Source organism: Elephantulus edwardii, unplaced genomic scaffold, assembly GCF_000299155.1.
Source record: "Elephantulus edwardii isolate Elephantulus edwardi_28Jun2011 unplaced genomic scaffold, EleEdw1.0 scaffold00086, whole genome shotgun sequence".
Lineage (NCBI taxonomy): Eukaryota > Metazoa > Chordata > Mammalia > Macroscelidea > Macroscelididae > Elephantulus > Elephantulus edwardii.
In genome coordinates this window covers 8,930,583-8,941,805 of record NW_006399836.1, presented here as the reverse complement: position 1 = coordinate 8,941,805, position 11,223 = coordinate 8,930,583, and the positions used below count along the sequence as shown (strand labels likewise).

Here is an 11,223-nt window from a genome sequence, read left to right as displayed (position 1 = left end):
GCCACACTCGCGTGACTTTTTCCTGACTCCCCCTTCCACATTTAATTCTTTTTTTTTTAAATTTTATTTTATTAATTTTAATGAACGTTTACGGAGATTTTTAATTTCCATTCATTCATTGTTGCATTTTTCTCCCTGCCCACCCCTTCCCCCAAGTTCACTCTTCTCTTTGAAAAGTAGAAGATAGATTCTCTCATTGGTATACAATCACCCCAGCCCCTGCCCCAGTACACTCCACTGTGCAACCTTCATTCTGGACTCTTGTCATAACCATAATACCGAATCATATATCGCTTTCAAACAGTTCTCTCCCTCATTTGTTTCAATACAGTATACATGATTTATCCAATCTTTCTCAGTCTCACCCCTTTTACAACAGTGGCACCATGCAGTATCTGTCCTTTTGTGACTGAGATATTTCACTCAGCATAATGTCCTCCAGCGTCACCCATTTTGAATAATATTTCATGAGTTCCTTGTTTTTCAGTGCAGCGTAGTATCCTGTTGTGTGAATATACCGCAGCTTCTCTATTTGTTTGTTGATGGGCACCTGGGTTGTTTCCAACTCTTTGCTATTGTGAACAAAGCTGCTATAACTATGGGTGTGCACACATTTAATTCTTGCGATTACATCACACCCATCAGATAACCCAGGATGTGGGCAGTGGTGGTAGGTGCCACCAGGTCAGTGGTGACTCATAGCAGCTCCGTGCACCCCTGTCCTCACCAGCCCTGCACTCTTGCTGTGTGGAGACCACCGTCACAGCCACTGCTGCCAGCCCGTCTCGTTGATGGCCTTCCTCGTTTTTGTTTACATTGTGCTTTATGGAGCACAGTGGCCTTCCCCAGGGACCAGCCCCTCCTGGTGACGTGTCCAGTGTCCGTGAGACGAAGCCACCCTCACAACTAAGGGCATTTTGATTGTTCGTCCTCCAGGACATACTGGCTCTGTTAGGATAATCTCTCACTTTTAGGGCCAGCTGATTCGCAACCTGAAGTTCCTTTTGCCGAGTGCGGTAACATGTCCACAGACCATGGGATGCAGAGGTTTGGGGGGATTTTCCTGCACCACACTCTCCTTCTGTACCGTTTGTGTGTTTCTCAGGTATGTGTCCCACACACAGAGCCGTGTGCTTTCTGTGAAGGGGCCTCACACTGCTCGTCTCGTCCAGCCAGCTCAGCTTTCCTCACCCGACTGTAGTGACTCCTTCCCGAGAAGCGCTGACCAGAGTCCTTTCCATCCATAATTAATTAAGGGTTCCCGCAGGCATCTAGACTCGGTCCAGTGTGTCTGTGATAGGACCTTGTCCAGGAGTCTCTGTGACTCTTCTAGAAGTAGACTCGCTAAGTTAAGGGGTACAGGGTGTTCAGAGAGTGATGGTGCCACCCACCTACCCTCCCTGCCAGGTGTGCTGTAGTGACTCCCCCAGCCACAGTGCCCGCTTCACCACAGCCTTGCCAGGGATGGTGGTAATATCTTTTAATATTTATCAATCTTGTCTCAGAGCCTCATTTTATGTTTTCTTAGGCTGTGTTCTCTAGAGAAGCAAAACTCATGAAACATATGTATGTGTGTGTGAGTGTGTGTATTTACAAATGTATATGTTGTTATTATTATGTGCCTTCCAGTCGCCTGCGACCCATAGCTACCCTCTAAACAGTAACTCTGAAGCTGCCTTGTCCTGAGCCAGTCTCACTGACTGACACACCTACCCCCATTACCCCAGTTACGGTGTCAGTCCATCTCATCCAGGGTCTTCCTCTCCTGTGCTGTCCCTCACCCTTCTTGAGCATGACGTCCTTATCCAAGGACCAGTCCCTCCTGGCCACATCCCCAAAGTATGTGAAACGGAGCTTCAAAATCCTAGCCTCCATGGAGAAACTTGGTTTCACCCTCTCCAAGACAGACCTATTTGTTTTCTTGGAGGTCCATGGTATGTTCAAGACTCCTCTCTAGCACCACAACTCAAAGACATCTATTCTTCTTCTGTCATTATGTTTAAATACAGCCATGTATATACTTGTGTGTATGTACGTGTGACTATGTTGTATACAGTCGAGTTGGAACCAACCCATAGCTGACCCTCTGCAGGTTTTCAGAGGTAGTTAATTGCACTGGAGGAGATTGTCCATTTTCCCAGCACAGAGCAGCTTGTGGATTCAAACCTCACACCTTCAGGATTATACTTCATGGCTTAGGATAAGGAATTACACTGTCAACACAAAGGTACGCAGTTCAAATCTACCAGCTGCTCCACAGGAGAAAGGTGGGCAGTCTCCTCCCATGTGAATTACAGCCTCTGAAAATTCACTGGAGGGTCAGTTGTGAGTTGGTTCCTGCTTAGGGGTATGATAACTGTGTGTGTGTGTGTGCGCGTGCGCGCGCGCGCACACGCTCTGGTGGCCTAACGGTAAGGAGCTGCACCGCCAACTCAAAGGCATATGGTTCTGATCCGCCGGGTGCTCTGCTGGAGAAGGATGGGCAGTCTCCTCCTGTGCAATTTACAGCCTCAGAAAACCCACTGGAGGGTCAGCTATGAGTCGGTTCTGACTCCTTGGTACACAACAACAGCAGTGTATATACGTTTTGGTGGGTTTTTTTTTCTTCTTTCTTTTTTAAAAATTATACTAGTTTATTTACAAAATCCAAATACACTGCTTCTCATACCAGTTCCTTCCCATTTTCCTAACCACCCAAACATCAAATTATGCACCTTCATGATTAATTTCCCCCTCCCTCTGCTCCTCCTCACCCCTCTGGTTCCCCCTCCCCCCTTCCCTAGGATCCTCATACTCTTTCTACAATAATGGTTTTAAACAGTAGTTGTCCTTATGAGACTGCGTTAGTTCACTCAGCATAATGCTCTCCGGTCCCTCTCAAGTTAGGTAGTAATTTACAAAATCATTGATGCTGTGTGCTGTGTAATATTCCATTGTGTGACTGTACCTTGATGTCTCAATCCATTAGCTTGTTGTTGGACATCTGGGCTGTTTCCCTCTTCTTGCAATGGTGAATAACGTTGCTGTGGACACTGGCGTATGTATTTACGTTTATAGATATGTTTCTAGAGAGACCTCTGGTGAGTAAGGAGTTGAACTGTTAATCCAAGGGCACAGTTCAAATTCACTAATTACCCCGTAGGAGAAAGATGGGCAGTCTTTACCCATGCTATTTACAGCCTCACAAAGCCCACTGGAAGGTCAGCTGTGAGTCAGTTCTGACTCCATGGCAATGAGTTTGAGTTTCTCTGTGTGTGTGTGTGTGTGTGTGTGTGTGTGTGTGTGTAATATGAACAGAGAGTGGATCAGTGTGGTAAGGAAAGCAGGAGAGAAGGACAAAGAGAAATTTATCTCAAGGAGGTGGATAACAAGTCCCAGGTCAGACCTAAAGAGTGATGTCTGGGGAGCAGTGACTCAGGCTGCTGGCTCCGGAGACTCCCCGCTTCAGAGGTTGTCATGTCCAAGGTCATCACTGGGTAAAAGGGTTACATACTGCTGGCTTCGGAGACACCAACTGCTGGCTCCAAAGAGTGGCATGTCCAGATTGTTGGGAAGCAGGGTCACGAATGGCTGGCTTTATATACTGACGAGTCCGGAGTTGACCAGTATGGTGGGCCACTAGTTCAAGCCCCAGAACCACGAGTCAGATAACCAGATGTGCATGTGACAGGAAGTGCTCTAGCTTTTTTCTGGAGACCAAATATAAGTACCAACTGGGAATGTAGGTCACGCCCTGGGAAGACCTGCCCTTGACTAGTTCAGCTGCCGTATCTTCACAGATCTGCTGTAGCCTGCCTCATGATGTTCACGCTGTTGTGAAGGAGTCTGTCTATCACACCTTTCTCCTGGTCACCCACTCGCTCTGCTCTCGCTGTCCTAGCTCCGTCTCCCGGCAGTCTCCTCTGCCCTGTGAACAGATGTGAAGCCTGCGCCAGCCTCACCCTCTCCACCCTGCACGAGCCCATTGCACAGTCACGGTGTCAGTCCTCCTCGTTGAGGGTCTTCCTCTCTTTCCCTGACCCTCCACCTTTCCCAGCATGGTGTCCTTTTCCAAGGACACCCCTCCTGACAACATGCCCCGGGTCTGTGAGAAGGAGTCTCACCACCCTTGTCTACAACATGTGGCATGGTCACTTGGCACTGACCATCATGGCCTCATTGACACAGTTTCAGCCACCACATATGTCAGCCAGGTCAGTCCACTTACAGGCACCTGCCAGTCAGGCCTGGTCAGGACTCAGGACACTCCAAGATCAACACTCACTTCCTATCCTCAGGGACCATACGACCTGGCAGAGGCAGAGCTGTGGGGGCAGAGGAAAGACAGAGCTAGGTCAGAGCACAGCAAGCTGGGGGAGAAAGGTGTGAGAGAACCTCCCAGAAGTGGGAGAAACATGCACTGAAGCCGAGTGGGGCAAATGGGCAAGGGCAAGGCTACTTCCTAACAAGTGGGGGTTCTAATCTACCCAGAGGCACTTTGGAAGAAAGCCCTGGCCATCTGCTTCTGAAAGATCACAGGCATCACAAACCCTGTGGAGCACAGCTCACCAGGAACCCCAGGGTAGAATCGACTTGACTGTAGACATCTCTTCTCCAGCTCAGAGATGTGAATTATTGTTAGGGCCTTGAAGCTGCCTGGCAGGGGCTAATGCTATGAAGGTCCAGTGGGAGCAGGGCTGGCCCTGCAGGGTAGGGGTAGGTGGATCAGGTGGCTGGAAGGGACTGCCGTGATAGGTGGCCCAGAGAGACGTGGGGGAGCCTGGACCAGCACAGGCCTGCCCCTGAGGCTTCTCACCTGGAATCCAGGTGACCCACCCCAGTGGTATGACCCCTACCTGCAGGAGGCGTGTGAGCGCAGCCTGGCCGAGATGGAGTCCTCCCACCAGCAAGTGATGGAGGAGCTGCAGCGGCACCACGAGCGGGAGCTGCAGCGACTGCAGCAGGAGAAGGAGTGGCTCCTGGCTGAGGAGACAGCAGCCACGGCCTCAGGTCAGGACCCTGGGCCAGCAGTGCGGGGAGTGGGCGCCCTGAGCTCCAGGCTGTGCTCCTCCTATCTGCATTAGGGAGGCCTTGTTGGCGCAGTGGACAAACATTTGGCTGCCTACCAAAAGGTCGGGGGTTTGAACCCACCAGCTGCTCTAGGGAAGAAGTGTGTGTCGATTGGCTTCCATAAGGATCACAGCCTTGGCAAGCATGTGGGAAAGTTTTCCTGTCCTGCAGGGCCAGATCAACTTGAGGACAGCAGGTTTTAAACAAGATACAGGCCCAGGGGCCCAGGCTCGAGCAGCAAGTCTGCAGGGACTGGAAGCTGCTCTAACCCGACTTGGAAAAAAGGGGAAACTAGGGCGCTCTGGTGGCCTAGTGGCAAGAAGCTGCACTGCAATCCCAGAGGAACACGGTTCAAATCCACCAGATGCTCTGTTGGGGACGGAGGGGCAATCCTGTTTTGACAGTACACACACAAAATAATAAATTTTTTTTAAAAGTATTTTTTTTTAAAAAAAAAGCAGAGACTGGGGCAGTACCACAATCCCCTGCCCCATAGGCTGTGATCCCTCTGCCTTGGGACCTGCAGCCCCTGAGAGGTTTACCCTCCAGCCACACTGAACCCTGGCTCCGTGCTTAGGACCAAGCCCCATGTCAGGTAGAGAGGTCAGGCATAGACCCTGTTACTATAGGATGCTGGACATCACAGTGTCGGGGAGTGACCCATGTCCCTGAGGAGGACACTGGGGCTCAGGAGGCACAGTTTGTGGGCAGCAGAGCTGGGCCCGCAGCTCCACTCTGACTCCAACGGTGTGTCCCTCCAGGGAGATGAAAGAGTCTCAGGCTAGAAAACAGAGACACGGGAGAGCTGTGCTGCACACCTGCACTGTGTACACCTCTGTGCGAGTCTAGAGCTACAGAAATGACCAAAGGATGCAGGACGTAGAGTTCACAACGCATTAGGCCTGGGCCTCGTGGTTCACCCAGACCAGTCCGCAGCCCCCATCCCAAGCCTTGGGGCCAAGCATGATCCACATTTTGGAGAGAAAACCCAGTGCATGCGCCCAGTATTAGGTACCCCTACCCACAGCAGGGCCTGGGCTCCACCCTCTAATTCAGCACGCTACTGTCTCTGCAGAGATGTTTATACAAAAGTTCACATGCATGTAGATAGGTTAATAAAGGCCATGATAGCCTCGTGTTCATTCAGGTCAAGAAATTTTTAAAAACATCAAATGTGCTGAGCCTTTTGTATTATAAAAGTATGGATAAGAGATTGTTGTTGTGTACTGTGGGGTCGAAACTGACCCATAGCTGACCCTCTGGAGGGCTTTCAGAGGCAGTTAATCACATGGGAGGAGACTGCCCATCCTTCTCCTGCAGAGCCGCTGGTAAATTTGACCTTGTGCCTTCAGGACTGCAGCGCGGCTTTACCCAGAGCCCTGTGTGCAGGTGGAAAGGCCTCAGTGCTTAGTAGCCCATAGTCTGAAAATAAAAGCAGGGAGAGAGCCAATGTTTGGGTACTTACGTTACTGTACATTGTTCTAAATGCTTCACACATAGCTCCCAATAACGCAGGAAGAGAAACTTCTTGTGTTGTACCTGTTTCATGTATTAGGAACCCAAGGCCCCAAGGGTCAGACACTGTGAGTGGAGGAATTCCAACTGCAGAGCCTGAGCTTTTGACCACTAGCCAGCAAAGGTGGGCAGGCCTTTGTAAGAACCCACTAAGCTTCACAGGCCACCCAGCAGACTACCTTAACACTCACTGACAATAGGGGGAACCAGTGATGTCACATTGAGACGTCTCCTGGTGAATCTTTAGAGCAGGGATGGTGTTAGCCTTCCTGATAGAAACTCAGCGTGGTTTACCCATGACCACCCTTCGTGAAGCTGTCCAGAACTTCCCTGGTCTTTGCACACCACCTTCTGCTCCTGTCTCCAGGCCGCACGTGGAGAGCCAGAATGGGTTGAGCTTGGTGGTATTGACCCCCTCTAATCTTTCTTCCTTCTTTCTGCCAAACTCTTAGCCATTGAAGCCATGAAGAAAGCCTACCAAGAAGAGCTGAGCCGGGAGCTGAACAAGACACGGAGTCTCCAGCAGGGCCCAGATGGCCTCCGGAAGAAGCACCAGTAAGATGGCCCCTGGCCCTGTGCTCTGGGGCTGGACCTCCTTTCTGGGCCAGGGGCTCGGTTATGAGTTGGGGAGATTTGCCGAGGCCCCTTGGAGGGCATTGCCTCCAGCTGAGATTTCCATGGCGGTCACATGGACACAGGGAAGAGAAGCAATGAGGCCTTAGGTAGACATCCACACTGGTCCCCAGTGCGTTCTTCTTGTCTTGGCCAATCTCAGCTCTACCCTTCTTTTCTCTTTAAAGAGAGCTGAGTTGCAGTTTTGCCCTTGCTCAGGAGATATCTTTTCCTGACACAGAACACAGTTCTGGAATTTTGACTGTAGAGATTTGGGAGGTACCTAGAGAGAGGCCCAGATACCTGTTCACAGCCCTAGTGAATTGTGGGCAGAACTAAGGGACAAACCTGGTTATCTGGCTCTGTGAATGGTCTGGCTTCCAGCGTGGTCGAGGACAGGAGCACAGAGCCTGTGTCCTCCCCCTGCAGGTCAGACGTGGAGGCCCTGAAGCGGGAGCTGCAGGTGCTGTCAGAGCAGTACTTGCAGAAGTGCCTGGAGATCGAGGCCCTGACCCACCAGGCTGAGGAGCGGGAGCATACGCTGAGATGCTGTCAACAGGAGGGCCAGGATCAGCTGCGTCACAATCAGGTGGACCTGGCTCCGGGTCGCTGGGGTGGGACCAGGTGGGTGGACCCTGGCCTCCCTGCACTGACCACCACCCTACTGCCCTTGCCAGGAGCTGCACACCTGCCTGCTGGAGGAGATTGGCCGGCTGCGTAACTTCATTGCATCACAGGGCACAGACAACAGCTGTGGGCGCAGCGAGCGGAGCTCCTGTGAGCTGGAGGTGAGCGCCCCCATGCCAGGTGCCCAGCACATCCTCCTGCCCAGGGTATGGGGGATAAGCATCAGCATGGCTTGACCCTGGCCAGAAGAGCTAAGTAGGAGACCCCCACACTGTGTGCACCCGGCGCTGCGGGACTGAGAGTGAAAGCTACCCACCAGTTGTGTGACGTGACTTCCCCTCAGGCCTCCAACAGCTCATCTGTAAAGGGGGACTAGTACCTCCCTTACTACAAGAAAAACCCCAAACCAGAACCTGCTCCCCCAGGTGTGTTCTGACTCGCTGTGCTACAGTTTAGAATCGCACTGCAAGGCTTTCCTGACTGTATCTTTATGGAAACGATCACCAGGCCTTTCTTCTGTAGCACTGCCGGGCAGGTTTGAACCGCCAGGCTCCTTAACTGGGAGAAATTGAGGTGGAAAAATGTGTGTGATCTCAGGATCACCCGTGTCTTTTATTTTACTATTAATTTAACAAATACCCTGACCTGAGGATATGCTGTCTGGATCATCTATCAATCCTCTTTATCTTTTACCTCATCTAATCCTCAAGAAGTGCACTGAGGTACACATCATTACTGTCCCCATCCTACAGATGAGAAAATTGAGACACAGGATGGTCAGTACATTGTCTAGTCAGTGTGGGAGCTGAGATTTGAACCAGGCCATCTCAATGCAGAGTTAATGCTTTTAAGCTCCCTGCCCCCGCCCCTGGCTGCACCCCACTCTCTTCTCTGGTCAAATCAGCAAGTTACACTGACTCCTTGGGTTTGGGGAAGGTTTAGTGAGATGGCATGGGGCCCAGGCCTCTGGTTCATGGGGCTATGACATAGCTTCTGTTTGCCCTTTCTCCCTTCATTTGAGGCGATAGCAGAAGTGACCATGGGATGGCCCCTTACCTGAGCTGGGCAAAGCTGGGGAGAGGGCAAAGTTAGGAAAGGCCGGGGAAATCTGAGAGAGCTTCCTGGAGGCACCTGCCCCTTCATGGTGGGTCTTGGGGCCGTTTAGGTGGAGCTCAGAGCAGGGAGAAACTAGGCAGCAGGGAACTGAGGTCACTGCGGGCCAGAGGACGTGTGGCCCGCAGTCAGCCTGGTGCCCACCACTGCAGGTGCTGCTGCGGGTGAAGGAGAATGAGCTTCAGTATCTGAAGAAGGAGGTGCAGTGCCTTCGGGATGAGCTCCAGATGATCCAGAAGGTAGGTTCCGGCCGCCTGGAGACAGGGAGGGGAGAGTCAGGAGGAGTCAGGAGGGCTGGCCGGCAGGGATGGGAGAGTCAGGAGGGCTGGAGACAGGGAGGGGCGAGCACTGTCCCGTGCCAAGCCCTCTCTGTCTCACTTCCTCCACTGATGGAGAAACAGCCTCCGAGGGTCAGAGGCCCACCCACACTCGCTCTGAGGTGTTCCACACGTGTTTACTGAGCATCTCATCAGGCATGGGGGATGCTGGGATACAGTTGTGAACAGAATGCTCCAGGTCCCGGCCCACGTGGCCCACACGCTCTCTGAGGCATCAGCCCCACTGCTGGGTATTGGGGAACCCGCGTGGGCTCTGGGCCTGTGAGTCAGGCCTGAGCTGCTCTGACCCAGTGCTTCTCACACCCTCTGACTTTGAGGTCTGAGGTGAACGTGCAGGAGGCTGAACGTGCATGGCCTGAACCTGTGCTTGTTGCATGATAAGAGCAGATGGTGTGAGTTTAAGGATAAGGCCCAGCACTGGGCCCAGCAGGCCTGGCCCTTCCCTTTCCCTGTCATTTGCTACTATGTGCTCTCACACTCAACTTCATCCCCAGAAACCTCAGCCCTCATCTCTCAAGCTAGTGACGCTGGGAGGGGTGCCCAGGACAGGGGACACCTGGAGGCACGCAGCCCCAGGGCCTCATGGGAGCCCTGGCTGCTCATGCTGGCCACCGAGGAGGGCTTCAATCCTCACAGCCCCTACCCTAACCCCCGGCCCCAGGACAAGCGCTTCACCTCGGGAAAGTACCAGGACATGTACGTGGAGTTGAGTCACATCAAGACACGGTCAGAGCAGGAGATCGAACACCTGAAGGAGCACCTCCGCCTGGCCATGGCGGCCCTGCAGGAGAAAGAGTCGATGCGCAATAGCCTGGCCGAGTAGAGGTGGGCGCCTGTGGGGGCAGTGCGCTGGGGGACGGGCACAGGGCCTGGGGCCTGGCTGTGTCACCTTGGCCAGGACGCTTCCCTTCTCCTGGCCTCTGTTTCCCTTTCTGTCCAATGAGAACGATGAGACGGTGACCCAGCCAGCCTGCACCAGTCAGGGTCTTTATAACCAGAGTGTTCAGCAGTGAGGCTGGGTTAAGGATCAGATTATTGTCACTTCCCCTTCCTGTGACAGCAGTGCTTGGTACAGGGCCACAGCCCAGCCTGGCCGGCCAAAGCCCAGAGTGGCCGATCCAGGTGCACACCTCCACTCTCAGACCTGCCGCTGCGCACGTAGCACTGATCCATCCCAGCACCCTTCACCAGGCCTTGTGAAATAGACACCACTAATCGACATCAGCACAGTCAATCTTTAGCATGATTTGAAATGTTTTTACCACACTGGTCCCAAGGCCATGTCTGCCGGGAGCGTTGTCCTCCTTTTAGCCTGGTGGACAACCCTGAGGCAGGAAGGAGAGGCCACCATGTGGATCAACCTGTTCAGGGACGAGTCTGGGGGGCCTGGGAGGGGACAGGAAGACCTGCTTACCATCCTGGTCTGTCCTTAACGAGATGAGGGACCCAGGCCAAGACTGGGGAGCTCTCCAGCCCTTACCTCCCTTTCCTCATGTCCTCCAGGTCCTCGTGGGTCAGGTCAGCTGGAGACCCGCTAGCCCAAGGGACAAGCTCCTTCCTGCTGGATAAAAACCAGAAGCCAAGATTTCTCCCACCGCCTGTGGGCTGCACGTGCACTCGAACACCACACACACACACACACACACACACACACACGCGCGCGTGTACATAGACACATGCATACATACAACATCACACACACGTGCACATACACAGCGCAGACACAAGACCACACACACTGACACTCTGCGTATCTGAGCGCCCCCCTCGCACTGGGTCTTCCCCTTGCACCTTCTTCAGGATTTTATATGTGAAGAGATTTTTATATAGATTTTGTTCCTTTTTTCTCCCCCCTTCTAAACACTTTATACTTTTTGAAAAAAGCAATTCCTGGCGTCTCTGCTTTCCACACTGGCTCCCTGCCTTGTCTCTAGCTGCCCTGCTCGGGTTTCTGGGCCTGTGGCCCTGT

The 11,223-nt window shown here is 52.7% G+C and overlaps 1 protein-coding gene across 1 annotated transcript in view; it reads left to right on the top strand.

Annotated features, from left to right (window-relative positions):
- Positions 1–10,077, top strand: part of TRIOBP (TRIO and F-actin binding protein) — a 76,762-nt gene extending 66,685 nt beyond the window's left edge. Inside the window, exons 21-26 of the mRNA XM_006890217.1 lie at positions 4,842–4,989; positions 7,017–7,119; positions 7,606–7,765; positions 7,854–7,964; positions 9,069–9,155; positions 9,916–10,077. Of these exons, the coding sequence (XP_006890279.1) occupies positions 4,842–4,989; positions 7,017–7,119; positions 7,606–7,765; positions 7,854–7,964; positions 9,069–9,155; positions 9,916–10,077 (771 nt within the window). The remainder of the gene's footprint in view (positions 1–4,841; positions 4,990–7,016; positions 7,120–7,605; positions 7,766–7,853; positions 7,965–9,068; positions 9,156–9,915) is intronic.
- The last annotated feature ends 1,146 nt before the right edge of the window (positions 10,078–11,223 follow it).